This window comes from Coturnix japonica, chromosome 3 (assembly GCF_054131305.1).
Source record: "Coturnix japonica strain WE chromosome 3, WE-NBRP24, whole genome shotgun sequence".
Taxonomy (NCBI): Eukaryota; Metazoa; Chordata; class Aves; order Galliformes; family Phasianidae; genus Coturnix; species Coturnix japonica.
In genome coordinates, this window is record NC_140665.1 from 96,299,433 (window position 1) to 96,322,614 (window position 23,182).

Sequence of the window (23,182 nt, forward strand, 5' to 3'; positions counted from 1 at the left end):
GGGCTTTCTGTAAGGCTCAAATAAAACCAAACATGGTCAGTTTAAATCAAGGCTAACCTTGTAAAATCAACTGACAGGACACTAATAGCTACATCTAGGAAATACCTAGCCAAACTGATGGATAGAGCACACGCACAGTCCCAGAACACTGCACCATGAGCTCTACATGGTGTACTCTGTATTCCATGTGCTTCTGCTGTTATCTATCTCAGATTTCAACCCTCAAGTAATTCTGGAGGCTATATTCTGTTTTAATTTCATAATAAGATTTATGATGTCTTTTGGGTCCCATGACTCCCTGTAGGTGTTATATCCCACCTAACTTACAAAACACATTTTAAGTATCTTGCTTCCTTCTGAATCCCTCATCTACAGAGAAGACATTAATTCACTTAAGCTCAGATATTTGCTGCAAACTGTGATATCCAAGAGATACCACACCTGTGATCACCTTGTCAAGACATGTTCTTGTTCTCTATGCTGCATAATAAACAGAACATGTTACAGCTGGTATTTCTGAAGCCTACTTTTCTTTAGCTAATCTGATGCCTCCCAAGTTGGCATAAACAAATACCGAATGAATCAGTGTCCATGTCATAAAGTTTTGGTCAGAAACAACAGAAACCATAATAAGCAGATGGACAGTGCAGACATACACATACAGATCGCATGAAGCCAGTATGATTTTGAGCCAGCTGCAGTATTTGACGAGGGCAGCTGATCTGCCAAGCAGGGGCAGCAGTAGATACAGCTAATTAACCTGATCAGAAGTCACAGCTTGCTGAATTACCTACTCCTTCGTGGCTCTATATTAATTTCTGCGCTAACCACAGCAACAAAACCACAGTCACAAAACGGCTCCAGAAGATGCAGCTCAGATACTTTTTTCTTCTTGCTATGTTGTTGGCAATAAACTTGCTGGTCATCAATTCCATAGATCTGATTTTTTCAGTCTGGAAACTGATAGTGTAAAGCTCCATTTCTGTCCTGGATTTATGAAAGAGCTCTGTAAGAGAGAAAAATCTTCTACAGAGGACACAGCAGATAATGTGATCTTTGTTTCAAAACCTGCTTTTCATGCTGCAGCATTAGGCAAACTGTTTCATCCACTGCTGTTTGATCACGTGAGACACAATTGCCTTCAGAAAACTAAAGAGGTAAAATGCAAAATGCCTCAGGCAGAGATAGAAACAAGGACTCCGATTTCTTGAGAAGCAGATGAATTGTTACAGTGCATAACTACCACCATATTTAACTCCAGGCGAGGAGGAGGTAGAAGAAAAAAGTCAAGCAAATAATATTCTGAAATAACAAGCAGATTAAAGGAAGAACCTTCCTGCTTCCATCCCCCATTTTGTTACAGACAATCAGGTACAGAATTCATGTAATTAATCATTCTCTAATTAGTCTCTATCTCCTTTATTTTTTTCCAATGGAAAAGCAGCACCACATTGTTTAAAATTCCTGCCATATTGATGTACTGATTCACAGACTTTCTTTGGTGGAAAATCTCATTGTTTCTGGACAGAAAGCAATCAAAACCCCTATTAAAGGAAGACCGTCACAAAGCCCTACGGTATAATAATTGCTAGCATGTGGACTAAAAGGGACTGAAAGACGTCTGAGCTGCAGACAAAAATATAGCTGCCATCAGAATATCAGCATATTAGATGTCACTTTTCTTGACTTCCATTCTGTCTGGACAAAACTTCTGGGATGAAAACAACAATGTGTGCGCGCAGCATCTAGCGTGATGAGAGCAGTGACCTCCTCAGCCTGCCAGGAATGCTCTAATAAGGAGAATTAGTAATGAATGCAAGAGACAAAGGCTGTCATAATTTGCTAAAGTATCCAAAAGGATCAGACTTGAAGCTGCGTTATGCAACTTACAACAGCTCTTGCAGAGCAGACTTTTTATCTTTCAGTGTCTTACTACCACTATTTTGTCCGGTGTTAATTCTATGCACAACATATGCTTTACTGAAGTGTTGAGGGAGAGATGTAATATCACATATTTGATAGAAAAAAGGCTTTGAAATATCTGTTGGCCTTTACATCTAGAATGGGCAATAGAGACAGTATGGCCTGTGGAAAGCACACAGGTTGGAGTTAATAACAGAAGGGGACAGCACAGGGGGCTGTGTAGGGGGTATTGTCCACCTGCTCCTGCTTTCCCCTACAGTCCATTCCAGGTAAGTTCATACTGGTACTTCAAACAGTGCTAGGAGATATATCTGGAACATGAGAGTCTGCACTGTTGAGCTGTTAGGTCACTCATCCAAGAAAGGAGACAGCTGTTTTTACAATCTGACCCAGAGAACCTGGTTCAATTTTCCCCTGTCCTGAAGAAGTTCAAACTTTTTTTTCTCTTGCTTCTCTAGAAAGTTCCCTTGTCGCCAGCTTATGGCATAGTTGACTATATAGCCTGTGTCTCTGGCTATGACTGGATGGTCCCTAGATGACACTATATGCTGACAGCTGCCTCCTTCCATCTCAACTCCCTATTCATTATCAAAGGTGAAGCAAACTGAATCTCTCCTAAAGGGCTCAGACAACTCTGATAATTATTTCAGGTTAAGATGTGTGGTAATTTATGTAATTCTGTGGGCCACAGAGCTTCTGCAACACTCAGACAGTCAGGTCTAGAACTGGTTTGGTCTAGAACCATGATGTAAGAGTTTGCAGGATACTGGTTTCTGTAGCAGTTGACTTCTATCAATCACTAGCTTAAATAGAAGTCGTACTTGAGGAGAAACTTTGAGAATGGTGGTAAAAGGCTGAATGCATCCAGAAGGAATCATTGTATGGTGTGATGCAACCCAGGAAGTGAGAGGAGAAGCATAACCATAAATCCCTTTCCAATGGAAGTTATTCTAACACCTGAGAAAGGGTTGGTCAGTTACCCTTTCAGCTTCCTGCAGTAGACCACTCTGTACCTTGGATGAGTTGAAAGCAATGGAACCCTGGACTTGCTGGATGTGTTTGGGTTCCTCTCTATTCCTGTGGAGATCAGATTTGGATGCCTATTACTCTCTCTTGTAAAGTGTATCCTGTGAAGGATGTGCTTTTCTTCTGTGAAGGCAGTATTGGTATTTGACTTTGCTGTTTCCGACCATAGCAATCTATCTCTTTTCCACAAGTTGTGGAGAGATGTGTAAGTACAAGTACCTCATTGAAGTATTATGGCAGACCTAAGGGTAGGAAAGAGTGTCCTCCTCTATGATGAGTGTGGTAGCTCACCTTGTTTCTCCATCACCATCACATGATGTTTGTTGGTAGGCAGAGAAATCAGAAACCAGTAGGTTTTGGTCAGTGGACAGGAAGAGGATTTGAAAGGATGTCAGTGTTTTGCCATAAAAAAAACACCAAACAACCACAACTCTTTCATTGCACTTGCAAAGCATTTGGTCTTTCTCAAGCTTCAACACTCCTTAATGTGCATAATTCTACTTAAAATAGTAATTCTTTTATTTGAGCAGGCATCCACAGAGAGCACAGTCTTCCATCTGCAATGAGAGCATTTATCATATTCTCTTCTTCCTTATGTTGTGACATGCAGAGCCCACACACATTTTGCAGGCTCATTTGTCTCTCTAACAGTTGCTTCCTCAGGTTTCAAGTCACTGCTGGGGGAGAATCACTGTTGGTAATGCTGTACTGCAGTTTCTCCTACAACTGCTCAAGTATTAGAAAGATCACAAAGGACTAGATTGCTCCTGTGTTCTCCTCTGTACACCATCTTTTTCCCATCTCTACTTTGCAAGAAATTTCTGCCCTTTTCTGCCTTACACACTGCTCTCCTATTTCTGCCTGTCATTCACTGGAAAGTACATTTTCCATTAAGGCAAACACTTCTCAGATCTATCACATGTATGCAAGTAGACTATGAGTTAACTGCAGATGTGCACTATGTAAGTCAAGAGCTACCGTATCTGCTTTATTCACCTAATTCATCCATGCACAGTGAAGGTTTCTGGACCTACCACAGCCTCTATGATGTACAGATAAAACTGTGAGCTAGGCTTATCAGGGCAATTTCAGAGAGTGTTAGGCACCTAAACAGGTCAAGAGATCCTGACCAGTTTGCTTCTACCTCTGGCACAGTGAGGAGCTGCCTCCTGTAGTAACTTTCCCATTGAACAGCAGGCATGATTTTCTGCTTCATTACATGTATTCTCTTCCAGTTGGATCTTGGTGACCTGCCAGCTACTGAAAGCATTGGGACAATTCATGAATAAATGAAAACAACTAGAATTTAAAAGAAATGGAATCTTTTGTCGTGGTTTTTCGTTATCATCTGGGTGTGCTGCTAACACTGATGACCCTGAAGCAATTTAAAGGCATAGTCTATTGGTCTTGGAGTACACTTCAGAGACCTTTCTTCAGCACAGAGGAAGGGAAAACATACAGTTCAAAGGACATTAACAAACAATTGGAGAAACACTTTCCACTAGCGAATAATGAATACAATGACTGCATTAAAACAGGCGCTTCTAGCCCTATAAGCTATCTGAATGCATGCTGAGATGGCTAGCAGAAGAGAAAGGAAACATGTAAACATAGCAAACACAGAATGCTTGCTTTCACTATACCACAGCACTAAATTAGGTCAGGTCCTTCCCCATCAGCTTTCATAAACATCAGGTGGGCTGCCAGGATATAATGTGACATGGCACCTAACCTAACTTAACCTCTGTTTAAATTAAGCCAATTATTAGTGCTGAGGTAGTTAGCACTTTTGCACGGGTAAAAAGCAATACTTGCAAAATTATCTGCTTCAGGAGAGGAAACCACACACTGCTTTTCTCCCTTGGGTTTAGTACCTACTGTTGAAATCATACATCCTAAAAGAAGTTTGCTTGGAAGAACCAGTGCTTGAAATATGTTGGCCTTATCATTCAGGTACCAGGCTGAAATCCAGGCTGAGACTTGTGAGAGTCAAGTCAGGAATAAAACATATGATGTTGATGCTATATTCCTATGCTACACTTGCAAGGGAGCAGGCAAGTGTAAGAGCAAGTATTCTTCCTGTAACTACTGGCCCTGGTCCTTGGTCCACTGGATTAAAAACTCAATACTGAGTGAGATAGATTTTGATGAGAGCCCTTCAGAGTTGTGGCAGTAGACACAGGACTTTTCATGGAAGTGCACATGGAAGCCTGAGAGCCACCAGCAGAAAATCATTTCTATTGTGACTAGAGGGAAAAGTGCCATTGATTTCAGCTCACTGAAGCAGAATTCCTCTTTTGTTTTTTCTGGGTGTCAGTTTTTTGCTTTTTGTTCTGGTATTTTTAAGCCCTGTGTGCTGCTAAGAGAAAGCCGAAGTGTCTTGTTAGAAAACATATACCTTAGGAGCTCCTCGGTGTCCTCCTCAGGAGCTGTGTTCAGAATGTGCTCCCTTTTCTCACAGGCAGCTGGCAACAGCAATGAGTCACCCAATTTCACCATTCCTCCAAGGTCTGGATCTTCAAATAATTTCACATCTGGAAATGGGAGCCGGTAAAAGGTGTAGTTAAACTGTACTACGCAGAACAATAACCACAGTAATACTAACTAATCTGAATAAGGGGATCTAAAATAGATCACGCAGAAAATTCCTTTTATATAATGATTTCCAGTTCACAAAGTACGAGAACACACATCAGTAATACGTTATGTTCTCAGGAACCGGTAAATCTGCTTTTCTTCTTGCATGTAGGCCACACTACTCTTGCTGCTGTCATGACAGCCAGCTTCCAAAAACCTATATTACCCAAACCTGAAATGTAAACAGTGATCAGCTAGGGGAACTATAATAATATAGTCCAAACCATATCTATTCAATTTAAATGATTCTAGATGATTCTGCCCTACCTTTAACTTAATGTTTTAACATAAAATTTGCCTTAACATTTCCAAGACATAATCCAATCTGTATTCTCTGCATCACTGTATTTTAAAAGTCCAATCATACACACGCTTTAGACAAAACAAACTCTCTATAAACAAAAATAGCAAAGATTTACCCTCTTTCATCTTCTTCCTGGAACCAAGTGATGAGAAATCTTTCTCCGGGCCAAACAGTCCCTCATCTGGGTCTACTTCCTCTTCAAAAATGATTAATTTGTGCTTCTCTTCCTTTGCTGGAGGAGCAGATGCCTTCTTTGTTTTTTTAGTTCTAAAAACATAAGAGACAAGAAGATCAACTGCAATTCTTCATTTAACAAGAAAGATTTATGGCTAAGAAAGTCCCATACGCTGAAAATAGATGGAGGCTGGGAAAGTATTAGAGGAAGGTACATACACATCTGTTACTCACTGGCAGAAACAAGATCTGGAGCTGGGTAGTTAGTTAGCATGACATACTCTAACTGTACTCACACTGTGTTCTTAGGTAGTACTGTGGAACTCAATGGGAAGTGGAAGATAAGGGCTAAAAATGCCATCCTGCAAAAACTACCACTTGATCACATTTGTTTTAACTGGTTTTACTCCTCTCATAGAGAAAGCTTAAAACAAGGAAGACCAGCAGCTTCAGCAGTACTGTCATAGACAGACAGACATGGCTTGAAAAACAAAGTGCAGGTAGGACACTGCATCCCTTTGGCCTTGCTTCCAGTCACCGACTCTGTGTTTGACGTCTACAAAACACTTTTCACCACAGCATCAGCCATTTTATGAGAACACCCTCATCCTCAATAAAGAGTTGGTACAAAGTCTACATCACCTTTAGGTTGAAGGAAGTGGGGACTGGAAGACACTTTTTTGGATAGACTAAGCTGAAAAACTAAGCTGAAATAGAATTCCTCAGGACGGCATGTCCTTCCCAAGAATTTGTCGTGTTTTAGAGATCTTGATTCCTAGCATGAATGGTCTTAACACTTCTATGGTAGCCCCTCTGAGTGCCTCTTACAACAGATCTGATCTTCTTTGCTGAGAGTAGGTCAGGTTTCAGCCTAGAGCAAACCCAATTATCAGCACTTAACATGCCAGAGTCATCCAAACTGCAAACTAAGGTCAAAAGATTACACATACATTCCATCTACTTAAAAGAACCTTGTAAAATTCTTGTCTGAATACAGCTACACGCAGAGTGGAATCCAGTTACTTTCAGTTATTTCCACAAGTTTATTATCAACAAAACAGAACTTAATGGATGATGTTACCCGGCTACCATCACTTTGTCTCCTGGCAACAGGAAAGGCCACACTTCAGGAAAGGCCTCACAACAAGCCTCATGCAGAACTGAAATACAGACTTATTTGGAAATGCAGCCCAACAATATACCAAAGGTATCTGCAGTGGATGGTGATAGTGTGCTGATCTATTTAAAGTAAACCCCCCTCCTGTTTTAAACACTTCCATGGCTTTGCTTTTTTGCATGTATATTCCTTATGGATATGGCTTGAGTGACTTCTGAATTTGAGCTGCTTTGGAAAGTCGAGTCCAAGCACTTGTTTCAAACTGAAAAACTTCGGAGAGAGTCTTCTTCCAAAAATGTACATAACCTAAAATAGTATTTTACTATTACCTACAAGCCAAACAGCTTTCAGAAGAGATTTCCACACAAAATTATTGCTTTATTTACTGTGGCAAGAAATCTATCACTCAAATGAGCTTAAACATCAAAGGAAAAGGTAAAAGATGAAATTAGTAATATAGAACAGAAGGAGAGGAACAGTAAAAATGAGTTGCAGAGAGCTGGCCAATTGATTAAAAGTAGAATTAGTAGACACAAAACAATCCAATCTACTGGGGACAGAACAATCTTTGCAGGTTTCGTGCACTGTATTCTTTGAAGTGACTGATAATACAGATGAAGATTTGCCAACCTGTGGAGTACCAAAAAGCCTTTGGTAAGATATCTTGTTCATGCAAGTGTGACCACAGCTCTCCTGATGCCTAAGAGCATCTTAGGCCACAGGTACTTACACATGAGCTAACACATGTCCAAACAACAGCTCTCCACCCCAATGAAGTTAGCAATGAGTATATAAACAGTTAGCTGATGTACTTGCAGCAAAGAGTATCAGCATGGTGGGAAACATCAAGAGAAGGGTGGAGAAGAAGCAAACAACACCATAAGGAATAAGATGTAAAACAAAATGAATCGGACTCAAAGGCCTTAGCAATAACTCTCTGTTGAGTCTAGCCATTAGACCAGCCTACAGACACAGCCTTGCTTTCTATTTTGTCAAGAGACACCAGACAGTTACAGGGCATGGGGCCAAACCCACAGGGCACAACTGCTACCAGTAGGAACATGAAGAAGTTGTTTTTCTGCCTCCAAGTCATCTCCCTTGAGTGCCCTTCTAAGGAAGCCACAGTCGGGCTGCCAAGTCATTCCAGCATATCCATACAGGGACTCCATAGAGGTCAGCCTTCAGACTGGGAAACAAAATTCCCACGGTTCTGTATTTAGCAGTGCCCATCCAGGCTGTAGGCTGGGAGCAGAGGTTAACAAATGAGAAAGGGTGTATGAGAAGCCTGGGAGTCTGTCTGGGGCTCTGCATTCACAGTCAGCTTCAACTGGCCTGAGCATGTGTTGCAAGTGGTGGCTCTGCCTGCTGCACTGGTGATGGGCCCACATGCTGGTGGGCAGGCACGGGAGGAGCTGCAAGGATGGCCACCTCCATGTTCATGATACTCCCAACCATAGACATTCTGAAACTACCTGCATCCAGCTGGCATAAAACAATCCATGTCAATGCTATTATTTCTGTGTTGCTGGAACAAGTGAATAATAGAAAGATCACTGCAGTTAACTTGAAGAATCTTAATGAAGAATCAAACCAGTCATAAACCTCTACTGAACTGAGGAGATTTCTGGAACGATGCTTATTTCCCCAATTGGATGCACTGTTTTCTACACATGAAGCACCACAAGAGTGTCTCTAATAACACTGCACTTCTGTTATTGTTTACAGACACAATGTAGGTCACTTGTTTGGCAGCCTCTCTGTCTCACTGGCACATCAATAATGCAGAAAAGCTTTCTGGTCAGCTGCAGAGAACAGCAAGGAGGATGACTAAGACACTCCACGTGCAATTGCTGTGCTTTGAAATGCTGGATCTCCACACCTAACTCTTGGTAACACAGCTTAAATCACAATGCTGGGCTCTGCAACTCTGCGTGGCTGCTGTAGTTGGCACATTAGTCCCTAACCCATTCTCACCACTGAGTAAAAATATATGTAATACTGGTACTACTGTGTGTACTCATCCTTCTCTGCATTCAGAGTAAGTACAGTCTCTGTACACAGACAGACAAAAACCCTCTGAACTTACTGTCCTGAAAGATGCCTATTTCTTTTTTACAGGAATAAGATTATGCTCCAGGAAAGGAATGTTACGCATAAAAAAGATTTACTCAAAATACACATACTCATATTTTAGGAATCCATGAGATTTTACAAGGAAAGAGCTCAGTGATATAAATGCACCCCAGCTCCCACACATCCATGTTCAGCCTTGAACAAAAGAACTCCTGCTAAAGCAGCAGCAATATTAGCACATCTTCTTGAAAGCCATTTCTGGGAAAACAAAGATCCTATACACGAGCACACCCAGAAAACAAAATGTCATCTGCTGCTTTCTTTTCATTCAGCAGTGCCCATTTTCAGTAGCTGCCCGATAACAACAGACAGGACAAAAGGGGTCATTCTCATCTGCTCTGGGCAAGGGATGAAGCACAGAGCTCGAAGGCAGCCAGCTCAGCACAGCCTGGCATGAAGCATTAAGCAACCGTGACAAGTGCTGGCCGCAGGGTTATTTCATCTCACACAGTAATGTTTTTCTTGTAGGCATCGTAGTGACTTGCAGTGCTTTAAATGGCCCTGGCATGTCCCAAAATAAGATAGTGTTTAACAGATGGAGTAAATCTCCTATTAGAGATCACGTGGAAGAAGAATCATAGAATCATAGAATCACAAGGTTGGAAAGGACCTATAACATTATCTAGCCCAACCGTCCTCCCTTTACCATACCTACAGATAACTACTAAACCATGTCTCCTAGCTCCCTATCCAGATGCTTCTTGAACACTGCCAGGGATGGTGACTCCACCACCTCCCTGGGCAGCCGTTCCAGTGCCTGGCCACTCTCTGAGAGAAAAAGTTCCTTCTCATGTCCAGTCTAAACCTCATCTGATGCAACTTGTGGTCATCTCCTCAGGTTCTGTTTGTTGCCTGGCAGAAGAGGTCAAGCCCCTCCTCATCACAACCTCCCTTCAGGAAGTTGTAGAGTGCAATAAGGTCTCCCCTGAGCCTCCTCTTCTCCAGGCTAAACAATCCCAGCTCCCAGGTTGACATTTGGGCCTCCTGGTCATCTTTAGTGCTCCACTCCCCTCATCTTCATCATGTACCTTTTACCTCCAGACCTCTGCTCCTGTCTCTTCTTTTTCTGCTTCAACTCTAAGGATTTCCACTGTTTGTCAAATCAGGCTTTTGAAAAAGCCCACAGGCTGCAAGTAAAGAGAAAACAGGATGCTGCAATGGGAAAGTGGGAAAAAACGGGAGGGAGGGGAAGGAAAGAAAAGGATGAAATTAAGCATAAATAACAATAGGCAAATCAGCAAAGGAAGAAAAAAGGAAGAGTTTGAAGCTGATAAGAAACGATAACCAGCTGCAACTGCTCAGCACCAAAAATAAACAAGGATGTCAACAAGTTCATTTTCATGTTTAATTTTAAACAAACATAAAATTGAGAAAGGAAGCTTTATAAGGAAAAACTTAGGAAGAACAGTTTGGGCTTAATGCACTCTGTTAGTTAGATGTTAGTGCTTGGTCTCTCTCTTTTACGGTGCCCCAGATCTATGTTTTGACCCTATAAAAATTACACTCTTCACTAAAAAAATCCACTCTCTTGCGCTGATTAATAATTGCTATTAGTCTGTAGCTCCTGAGGCAGGAAATCTATGGGCAAGTACCCTGTTGCATGCCTGTAAAGTGATGTCTACGTTCAGTACAGATCAACAATACAATGTGCCACACGACAAGAATATAAATATGACAACTGTAATGAGATCAACCTGCCAACGCTGTCCCTTTATGAGACATTTACAATCAAAGTGAACCGTGTCGACGAAGAGGGTGTGAAAAAAAACCCTGTCTGGTGAGCATGTATCTGCCACATGCTCAGCAGATTTGGGAGCAAACAAGAAGAAAGGCCTGACAAACAGGGAACTTATGGTAATGAATATCCAAAACGTGAGTAATAACTGGTGGTCACACTGGAGATTACTGCATTTTAAACTTGAAATTTTGGAAACAAATTGCTGGGACATTCAGAGGTGTCTGAATTTAGAGCAACAATTACCTGAACAGGTAAATAGCTCTGAATAGGTGAGCAGGTAATGCTGCATCTCCAGAAACACTGCACACTTACAACCAGGAGCTGCAAGACCTCAGCGCTCCCTCACAAGGATGAGCAGCCTGTGGCTATTCTACATTACTCCACAAAGGTTTTGTTTTGTGTTACCTTACCTTCCCTGCCAACAGAATGCCCCACCGCCATCTACCTGTGTTTGGCAGCCTCGTGGCCTCATTTTGTGCTCCTCAGCAGACAATCCCCACTGCACTGCTACCTCAGGAGAATTCCCCCTTCACCACATCCGAAGTGCTGGTTAGCAAAGCACTGAGCAGACTCCACCAGTAACCAGGCAGGATTAGTTCTCCAAGGCAGACTGCTATAGAAGTGTCTCCACTGAGCTGAAGGAGGGACACAGGTTTCAGCCTGGTTTTCCATTCCTTCCCTCCCCCAGGAATCCGCATCCTGCTGTCACACAGGTCACTATTTCCCTGCACTGCTCTGCCTGCCATGCTGTGGGTAACGCAAACATAACAGCACAACGTGGACCTGGCTCCATGGGGAGCAACATGGAGAAGGACACAGGGAGTCAGTGTCAGAGCTAAATAATACCATTGTTGCAGATGCAGCCCCATGCTCTTCTGCTGCCTCTCCTGCTGATTCTGAGATCAAAGCCTCTTCCATAAAAATAAAATGTGACTTTCCTTTTGCTGTGGGCAAAATATCCCCCAGGCCATAGATATGCCTACTCCATCATCTCATATCCCCAGAGAACTGCCACCTTGCACCAGAGCCAGCAGCTCCACACAAGTGATTCACTACAGGCCCTGCTCCTTTCTCCTACTTAGCTGTCTATGTGCTACTGCCAGCTGCCTCCCCTGAGGCTGCCCGCATTAGAAACACTGGGGATCCATGCATTGCAACAAGGAAAATGAATCGGGGAGTGCACCTTAGGGGATCATTTACCACAGTTCATTGGGACAATGCACTCAGACATAGGGTTTGATTTCGGATGGTCCTGTGTAGAGCCAGGAGTTGGACTCAGTGATCCTTGTGGGCTCCTTAGAACTCAGGATATTCTGTGATTCTACGTGGCTTCCACCCTGCGTAGGGACAAAAAGTGGAAATTTTATATCTGCAGAGAATCCAGTGCAATTAAACCATACATTAAGTCAGAGAGATGTGAGAAACTCAGTTTAGTTTGGTAAGGGGGATCTGCTGTTGGAAACAAAGAGGGAGCAGGAATTCTATCTGTGTCAGGAAGAGAGGCAAGTGGAAGAGTGATAAATGATGCTGATGACAGCAGGGGAGCAGCAATTACAAATAACTGCACAACATTTCAAGCTTCTACTCCCTGCTGTTAGAATGCCTGTGGCAATGTTGGAGGAAAGAATGATGATTTTCAGACTGAAAACATATCCCTAGGATACATCAGGACCTGGGTTCATAAGGAGAAATGATACAGCAGCCCCTTCACGTGCCATGTGGCTAGGAGAGAGAACCAACACAGTGAGCTGTAAACATGCAGTCCAGCAAGTGCTGGGGCTGCCTTGTGCCTCTCAGCAAATCACTCTGCACTGCTCATCCATCTCCCATTTGCCACTTCTGGCTTTGTTCATCTTTCTTCATGTTCCCAAGGGAGGACATTGTTACCTGCCTGGGATCTCCCCAGTGAAACTAGTGGGTTTGGGGCTGCCCACCTTCCACAGCTGGCAGAATCCCACAGCGCAGGATGCAGCACATACACCTACCCTGCTCAGGAAAACAAGGTTGGCTCTATGTGCACTTGGCACTGGGTCTTCAAAGTGCTTGAAATAACATGAGGGTTGTGCTAGAGCTCTGCAGAGCAATAGCTTGAAACAAAGGGTGTTTATGATGTGCCCCAAGCACAGGAAGGTGTGTGCCAGTGTTTGAATGCTCAAAGCTTGATGAGATACTGTCAGAGGACTGTGTACAGAGAAAAACCTGATGCAGTGTTCCCCGTGTTGCCTTTTGGAAACATCCTTGGTGTGAGGTCCTGGGTAGCAGCTCAGAGAACAGATAAACAGAGAGCAGAAGTGAGACTATCCTCTACCATGTCATCCATTTGCCCAAAGGTCTTAAATATATCCTGGCAATCTTTATATCATCCATCAGTAACATCCATTTGTAGGGCACAGAGCAGCATGACGTCTCCCCTCCCTTGAGCAATGGTGCCATGCCAACAGCTGGCAGGAGCCTGGCAAACTGAGCATGATCCTCTGTAAGGGTGGCACAGTAAGGGGTACAACAGGCTGGGTTATGTTTCCCACCACCTCCCAAAGGCAACTGAGAGGATGTTTACTGCCAACATTTGGATGGCACCCAATCACCACACAACCATTCAGAGTTGACTCTCACTGCACCCTTCTGCAGCAGGGAATGCCAACACTCTTCTTTTACAGACTGGGAACAAAACAAGGTCCCAAAAAACAGAAGTGAGCTGGCTACAGCCTAAACAGGATGTCTTTGAAGCTGCACTGAAACTAATTCCTCTGAGAACTTGGCCAGCAGCTCTGGACCACATGCTTCTCCTTCCTGTCTAAGCATCTTGCATTGCGTGGCACTGCCCTTGTCTCTTGGCAGCACCACTGAACAAATAAAAACAACTCTGATTAGATAAGGGTTTGCTTTAACAGCCCCCAAGAGAGGAAGGGAGGGTTAACTCTCAGAAGCCACAGAACATCTTATATATAATATATATATATATATATTACAGAAACAGCAAGGCCAAGCCTCTGTCACTCACAACTGAGACAAGAAAGATGGATAGCATGGAAACAAGTTTGCAGGACAAGACTATTATACACAGGAACAATCATGCGGGCAGATAACCCATCACATAGATGAAAAACGAGCCATCTTTAGCAAATGGGTCTAGATAATGTTGTAAGTTGGTTTTGAGGGCAAGACATTGTGTTTTGTGCTTAATGATGCCTTCAGAAATGCCTCAGATGCTATTATAGACAAAAAACAGTAAAGCAAGGGACAGAAGAGGTTTGGAAATCTCCCATTCAAGTCACTCTGACCAGTTTGTGAACCGTGCCAAATCAGTAGCAGTTATTACAGACTCATGGTTCAGAGAGCAGACATCAGAAAATAGCCTATACTACCAGAAACCCAAGTCAAGACCTTTTCCCAGCCCAGTGACACACCATCACTTCTACCATGGCCGAACTCTCCTCCAAAGCAGGCTGCACCCACGCAGCCCTAAGCCAGCTCCTGAGCTGTGCCCACCATCACCCAAAGACTATTGCCTAATATGAAGCTCCATAGCCAGGCTGCATACTCACTGCAAAACACCCTCGGCACACGTCGTTGTGTGAGTTGTGAGTTGTTAGCGTGTTCCATGGCATGAATTTGTCCCAGGTTAGTTAATGCTCTCCCAGATTAAACTGCATCTCTGGATATACTTGAAGGTTCAGTACAAGCTCAGGGTCCTTTTCATTTTGGATGTAGCTGGCTTGCTTTGGCTGTCAAAGAGGTGGCCGGCTTGCTCTGAGGAGCAGATGATTTTAACTAGGATTTAGTCATCATTTAGTCAGGGCAAGACTAGACACCATGTCCAGTTTTATTTACTTGTCTAGTCACAAATTGCTTCCGCAGCTGTGTACATCACTGCGCTGACAAATCCAACCCCTGGACACAGACATGACTGTGCATCTCAGGCAATAGGAAAAGAAAGGTCTTGAGTCTTACCCAGAATTTATGGCAAAGAATAGAAAGCCTTTCCTCCTTCAGTGACAAACGCCACTAGCAATCACCTGAATACTACATTTCTTTGCAAAGATGAACTTTTCCCCAGGCAGTTTTATACCTTTTATCAAAGGGATAACGGAGAGATGAAACTTACAAGGGCTGTGCCCAAGATGTGACCTGAGAAATTCAAGGGCACAATGAAGAGCTGCTGAGTCCCAAACATGTGTCTGTTTGTAAGATGAAAAGACAAGCAAAACTCCCATCTCACTGAGCACCCCATCACCCTCCCAACCCAGACAGCTTCTTCCAGAGCAAGCGATTCTCTTACACTTGGTGAACAGAAAAACAACAGGGCAGCTCTGAATCCATTCCTCATTAGCAGTCTGTCCCACCTACAAGCAGTTCTCCGGGTCTTCTGATTAAAGATTTCCTGTGCTTTGGTGAAAGGCACAGGCTAATCGATGAGGTAATGCTTTTTTAATTCTAATTAAGGGTCTGAGTCATCCTATTATTGTAAAGTCCATGCAACAAAACATGTTTAAATCTGTCCGATTACATCACCTTCAGTCCTCTTCCAAACAAGAAATTAAAAAAAACACCACAACAACCAACACTTTTGATTCTGTGTAGTTACAAATTTACCCCGTACCCCTCCTAAAGGATCTCCTGCCTCCTACAAATCTCAGTTAACTAAAGGCTTGCTTAGTATGCCTACAGAATAGCTTGTGGCAGCTTCTGCACGCCTTCATCGCTAAGCTCGGCACTGCTGCAAATGACAGCACACGGCTGTTAGAGAGGATGGGAAAATGGAAAGCTGAGAGTTCACTGAAAGGACTATGGGAACTCTGTGAAAGCTGGTGCCAGCTAGTGGCAATGGTATTTCACGCTGGTTCCCTGACATTACTTGGCTCCAAAATTCTTGTATTTACAGATACGTGTGTGGCAAGTTCACATGCGCTGTCCTTTAACGCATTGCAAACAATGAACCAGGTCCGTTACAAATCCCACAACATCTTTCTTAAAAGCAGATCTATTTAATTTTGTGAGACGGACAAATTCCAAGCCCGATAGTTACATCCACATTATCACAATTCCTCCTGCTGAATTGGAGCTGAATGACGTATTCCTCACTTAGTGCCTGATGTTGCATGAAGCCATTAAGCCCTCAGTGCATTTTACCCCAGGTGTAGTTACACTTGTGCTCTGCACCAGAACACTGCTGGCTGGCACGCACAGCTGTAACATTACACAGACTATATATAGAGTTATTTGCAGTCCTCTGGGTTTAGGATGATGGTATAAACACAAAATTACTATTTATAATACTCATTTAAATATATTCAGTGCTCTAATCAGAAAGAAAATGAAGCACATTAAAATAATTACTTGAACTCCCTCCCAAAGGATGCTCGTGTTCCAGCTGTGTGTGTATTGGAATCATGCAAGCCAGCCATGACAGAAACTCATCACTGAAGTTTAACTGAGGCAATTGCTTCCACATGCAAAGGGAAACCTAGGGGAAACAATGACAGCATAAATGTGTAGGGCCAAAACATTCTAACATTAGAACAGGATATAAGACTGCAGATAAGGACAATGCTGGCATGGAGGAGGATTCCTCCAGGTTTCCCCTGGGTCAGAGAAGAGACTATTTCCAGAATAAAAGAAAACACTGAGCAGCCAACTTCAAATCTATGAGTTATGCCTCTGTGAACCTCTCTGTCAGAATGCCCTAGCTCTGATCCCAACATACAGTTCCTTCTGACCACAAGTGGATATACAAGAGGCTTTTGTCACACTCATCTATCAGATATGCTCCCCTGAAGCAGTGCTTATGGATGTAACCTGTAACACATACAAAAACACTGAGAAAATCTCAGCTTTCCTGAGTGCACTTCCATTCTGTTAGCACCTGCCAGAGAACAGCAATGAGAAGACGGCTGAGTCTTTCACACAGCCACCCCAGTGCCCTCAGCTGGAAAATACAGCTAGAAAAGTTTCTCAGCTCCATCACATGGAACCAAATGGACCTTAGTAGAGTCCTTCTAAGGAAAACATCATCCTGGACCCAAGAGCAAACACTCACAGCAGGCAGCGCTGAACTAATATGGGTGTTTCTGTGAGATTCAATAGCTGTATGTGTTTTCATTTTCCACTGTTTTCTTTCAATCACCTTCAACCCTTCATCTGTGGGAGGACAGCAAGTTTGGCAGAGAAGAAATGTGGGAAGCTGTGCCGAGGACGTGGGGCTGGAGACAGAAGGCAAAGGAACACCCACTGCATCATCTGCATATGGGAAGTGAATTCTCACCAGGCATCTATAGACATAAACAATGTTCAGGACAGGCAAACTGGAAAGACTAAAGTGGTGCAAGGAGAGCATCCTGCCATCTGCTTTATTCCCTATTCAGTCAGTTACACAATCTCCACAGCTAGGCTGTAAGTCTGCCCCTAAAATGGGTCAAGAATAGATAATTCCATGAAAAGCAAATAAGAGTCATCCTTTATTTGCATGAGTAATCCACACTTCCTGCTGTCTTTTCTTCTTTTTCCTCTCCCTGATGAGAAAGATCACTATATCAGACCATGACCTTGGTTTTAAGCAAAGATTCAACTGCCAGAAATGTTTCGGTGGAAGACCGGTGGGGTTGTTTACTGAGATTCAATAAGTTTCCAATTGAACAGCAGCTGCATTGGAATTGAAACAAATACTTGTGTAACTTGGCTAAGTGACAGTCGAGCATGCCTTGCAACCTAAACTTGTGACTCAATTCACAGAATATAAAGATCTGCCTGTTTAAATATCGAAAGGCTTCACAGCTGTGAGCACGGATGCACACGCTGCTAGCAAAACAAGGCTCTTTCTGTTTCTTGTTCATTGTTTTATCTATCTGAATAAAGACAACACAACCTGTAGCTTCCCCTTTTCTTTGACATGAACACTCCCTCTCAGCTTGTTAGGACAGCCAGGCAAGTGTTTCTACTTTGGTGCCCAAATCCTGCTGGATTCAGAGGGGAAACCATGAACTCACATGGCCAGGCCATAATACTGTTGTGAATTTACAAGTGGCCGAGGAATAGGAGAATGACTGAGAAGTGGAGGCAACACCTCAGGAGTACAACCCTGTTGACCAAAGCACAACAACTGAACACATAAATTATGACCAGTTTGCTCCAGGCCAATTGCCCAGTGGATAGCAGCTGTGCTGTGACACTGCTCCAGCCTGCACATACTCTCTTCTTCCTTTGAGGAAAAAAAATCCACCAGCAGGCACAGTGCCTGCACCTACCTACCACAGCTCTGGGCATGCCATCAATGAAACGACTTGGCAAGGCACAAAACGCAGGACTCCTTTGGAGCTGACTTCTGTCTCGCTGTGAGCTGTTTTCAGCTGCCCAAATTTTCTGGTATAGGAAGTGAGATCAAATTTTGCCATTCATTTCTCTCCCAGAGACAATAAAGACCGAGGCCGGCCTAGTCCACAACAGGGAAGAAAAGGGAAAGCAAAGCATCACTGAGATGTCAGGAGACAAACTCTAGTGTGGTGGTCATTAGGACACAACCCAGAAATAACTGCTGGCACATGCACCAACCTACATCCTCCAGCAGCCAGCCTGGCTCTGCAGGGCTCTGGCAAAGTCAGGGCTTGCTGCCCAGCTGCTTCCTCCCCACCAATCTGCTGCTCAGAGTAATTGCCCGCTTTGTCTGCAGCCAGAAGAGGCCTTGAGTCCTTTAGAACTCTCTTTACCAGTCAAACCAAGTGATGGCAAACCTCTGGCACCAGGGCAGATCAAGCTTGACCACAGCAACAAGGAACAGCTTTTAAAAACTTTTGGCAGCATCAAGCCCCCAAAACATCAGCCCTCAACTGCCTCATCCCTTCCAAACCGTTGTCAGGAGTTAGATACATTTATGTTTATCCACAACAGATGCGAAGCATCAATCTACCCATGTGCCTTTATTCCTCTGGGAAGGTACAAAATGGGATGAAGAGCAGCCATGAGGGGAAATCTGCTGAAATAACAACAAAGGTAGAGAGAGCAGACAGAAGAGATCTTGCCTGGGGAATACCCACCCATGGCTCTGTGCAGTCTGCCAGGAAAAACCTCAGGTTGAGGGGAGGATGTGCTGTCACTGAAAGATTTAGGGAGGCAAAGGAGAAAGGACGGAAGGGAGGGAACTGTGTGTGGAGGAGAGGCTCTGGTGAGGGGTGAAGAGAGTATACGGAGGCAGGAAAGCACAGGAAAAGGTGGGTTCTCCCATGCTGGTGAACAAATATTAGCTCAGAGCTTAATTGTCACTGAAGAAATGCATGCACAGGGCTGTCACATGCTTTAAGTCATGAAGTATTCGTGTTCTTTTGACAAAATTTATCAGTGCTTTGTTCAGAAAAGCTGGTTCTGAGTCATTTTAATCAGCTACTGTCTCAAGTTCATCAGAGTAAACTGAATATGAGTACTAACGTCAGTATTAAACTGTGTTTTAAAGCTCTTCAGCCTACAAACAAACTACACAGTTCATCTGAGGAAGAAAGAGATAAGATCCAACTCAGTTACTGTGATGTGTTCCTACAGTTGTTGTAACATTCAGAGCTAGAAACGTCTAATGTGGTCTTTCTTGGACCAAACAGAAGGAAAAAATACACAACTGGCTGCCTGAATTCCCTACAGAAAGCAAAACCTGAGGAAATCCTTAGGGCAAATAGAGAGCAAACATATCAGAAGGCAGAGAGCTGACCCCTGGGGGAAAAAGGGCTCAGGGCTATACTTCATTTATTAGTTGGTAATCACTTCACACCTTGGGCCTGAGCACAGGAACTCAATTCAGCAATTCAACTGTTAGATCAGGTCCTGCTGATTCCCTGGCATGGGACAGATTGCTTTCTCCTAACCCGTCCTTATGACAGCCCCGTAGATGGCACAGGCCAATGGCTATTTCCAGTGGGCATTCTGGGTATAGCAAACCTCTTTTGGAGGACAGGGGAATTTAACAGAAAATCTTTCATGAGCCAGCACTGTTAAAAGATTCTGCACCTCTATAAAAAATAAGGCATACTGCTAAAAGCACTGCTGTAGTTTATTGGTTACTTAATAATACGTATCTGCAAATGTTGAAACAGATGGATTAAAGACTGATAAATAGCAGCATTGCATCCACTTTAAGGAGAACGGAGAAAAGATAAGTTAATATATCAGATATTTTTCCTATGATGCGAAATAAAATATATATCTAATTTCACAATCTAGAGGATTTTAGTAAAGGAATACTGTAAGCATGATGGCTTACTAGGGGAAAAAATAAGGGCTTTAATATAAATGCTCTGGCTAAGAGAGGCTTATGTAACTAGGCTCTAAGTAACTGTATGCATACATTGCCAAATTAAACAAAATAGAAGAAGAAAAGTGCCACTGCTACAAAAGCAAGTACAATACACTCTTTCCCCACTGCACAGTTGATCTCATCTTACTCAGTATTAGTCTGTGCTGCTCTGCACAAAGCAGAAAAGATCTCTACACACGTCCAGGAAAACTTGCAGAGTGATAACACAGAGAAACAATACACCTAACTCTCAAGGAGAGCAGAAGACGAGGTGACAGTACACGTCCTATAATCACATTTCAGGTGAATGTTAGCACTGCATCCCAAAAACACCATGTAAGTTTGAGCACTTTTCATTCTAGGATAGTGCGTTAAAAGGTGCAACTCCAGGGCGTAAACTTAATGAGAAGTAAATATTCAAGATGTTCTTAATTCAGACAAGAAAAGGAATCCTTCTGTTGCTAAGCAGCCCAGACATGGATGATGATCACTGTACAAACACAGAAAGTAATCTTTTGTGCATGAGAAAAGCTGAAGAGCATAGAACTGGCAAGTGAGTTGCCACCAGACATGAAAAATCAACTCCCCACAGCCCTGAAGGCAGGGAAGAAAATCAGCACAACTGGGATGTCTCCTCCATTACCAGCCAGCATCCACCTGGATGATCATCATTAATACAAAAGCAGAAAAAGCAAGACCCTAGTTTAGCATTTTACCCCTAAGGCCAGTGCATTTAACTGGATATCTGGTGGCTCAGCAGCACAGCAGCAGTGCTGGGCCTAGTCCAAGACACGGCCTTCTGGCCCAGGAGGAAAAGTTGTTACCAAGTGAAGCGTGTTGACAACATATGGAGGCCCCTACTACTGGAGCAGTTTCATCCTTATCCAGAAATAAAAAAAAAATAAAATAAATGTAGGATTATGCCAAATACATGATTCAATTTAGGTCAGAACTCTGCTACTCAAAGCACTCTGGCTGCTGATATGGCTTGCAATAGACTGCCTTGTTTTACTGTTGACTTCATATGCTTTCAAAGATTTATTTTTTTTTTTAATATATTTTTTTAAATAAAAAGCAAAACAAGGGAAGGAATTGTGCATCTTTTTAGAACTGAATTATCCATGCAACAATGAAATGCATAGTATTAAACATGTTTATCCAGTCTGTACCACCTTCTTTTTGATTGATTCCCATCCCAAACAAAGCATGCATGAGAAACTGAAGCTGCAAGTCTGTCAAGTTCCTTGTTTAAAGCACGGACCTACAACTTTAAGGGCATGAAAGAAACCCTAAAATGTTCACTCCAGAAACTACCGCTCACTGAAAACTATGATTCTTTCTTTGTCCTCTTACATAGACATCTATTATTCAACCCCAGGCAGCCCTACAAACTTGGGGAGGAGTGGCTGGAAAGCTGCCTGATGGAAAGGGACCTTGGTGTGCGGATGGACAGTCGGCTGAATATGAGCCAGCAGTGTGCCCGGGTGGCCAAGAAGGCCAATGGCATCCTGGTTTGTATCATGAGTGGTGTGGTGAGCAGGACTAGGGAAGTCATCCTGCCCCTGTACTCGGCATTGGTGAGGCCTCATATCAAGTACTGTGTTCAGTTTTGGGCACATCAGTACAAAAAGACATGGAGGTACTGGAGCAGGTCCAGAAAAAGGCAACAAGGCTTGTGAAGGGCCTGGAGAATCAATCTTATGAGGAGAGGCTGAGGGAGCTGGGACTGTTTAGTCTGGGGAAAAGGAGGCTGAGGGGAGACCTTATTGCTCTCTTCCAGTATCTGAAAGGTGCTTACAGTGAAAGCGGGGCAAGTCTCTTCTCACTGGTGACAGGCAACAGGAGGAGGGGAAATGGCCTCAAGTAGCTCCAAGGTAACTTTAGGTCAGTCGTTAGGAAGCACTTCTTTACAGAAAGGGTTGTTAAACACTGGAATAGGCTCCCCAGGAAGGTGGTTGAGTCACCACTCCTGGATGTGCTTAAGAGCCGTTTGGATGTGGTGCTCAGAGATATGATTTAGCAGAGGGTTTTTAGAGTTAGGGTTCTGGTTAGGCTGCAGCTGGACTTAATGACCTTTAAGGTCTTTTCCAACCTGAGTAATTCTATGGTCCTATTATTCCCAGATGGCTTAAAAGTGGGATGCAATGCTTATGTCCAACCTGATCTCCAATGATGTGAAATAAAAATATCTTCCATAGAAGCTAGCTGAGTTCGAGGAATTAGAAACAATATAAAATGAGATTCAGGATTCTCATTTCCACTGCTGTGACAGTGTACATACGATATTAAAAAAAACATAATAAATACACCAAGAAATTTTTATATAAGAAGCCAACCACTGAGTTAGAGAGAAAACCATCAGACTGCATGATGTGTCATGCTGCAACTCTATACCAGCGAAGGCTTTGTTTCTTCTTAAATAAACAAAATTATTCTGATTCACTAAGAATTCTGCTCTGGAAAGGAATGAAAGCAATAAACGAAATGAGGATTAAATACCAAATCTTTTCATCCTTCAAGGCATTAAAGGACTAAAATAATCAGACTTTCAAATGTTACGTCAAACTCTGCAGAGCAGAAAAGCAAACTTCTTGCTTGTTTTGGCACAGCAAATTCTTTACAGCTTACACTTGTTGTAACTCTGAAAATACAACATTGTGTTTGCTAACCCAATATATCATTTTCCTATCCAAAAAAGGACAGTTTCTTTTATAAACACCACCAACTAAAGACCATTCTGCGGGAAGTAGTACGTTATCTGGCTTCTCATTGTAAATAGTTGCTGAACTTTTTAAAACGCCTCTTCAACAAAGGAGAAATTCTGAGTAATTAAGCACACTTGGTCAAAAGAATAATGCT

The 23,182-nt window shown here is 43.0% G+C and overlaps 1 protein-coding gene across 2 annotated transcripts in view; it reads right to left on the reverse strand.

The window, feature by feature from the left end:
• The window catches only part of HS1BP3 (HCLS1 binding protein 3), a 37,497-nt gene that overhangs the window by 2,910 nt on the left and 11,405 nt on the right, over window positions 1-23,182 (reverse strand). The window contains exons 5-7 of one of the 2 annotated variants that reach the window (XM_085542269.1): window positions 6,006-6,157; window positions 5,348-5,483; window positions 791-987 (exon numbers count right to left, since the gene is read on the reverse strand). In XM_085542269.1, coding sequence (XP_085398395.1) covers window positions 807-987; window positions 5,348-5,483; window positions 6,006-6,157 — 469 coding nt within the window. In that variant the 3' untranslated portion in view covers window positions 791-806. The remainder of the gene's footprint in view (window positions 1-790; window positions 988-5,347; window positions 5,484-6,005; window positions 6,158-23,182) is intronic. The other variant, XM_015859581.2, reaches the window with a different exon arrangement.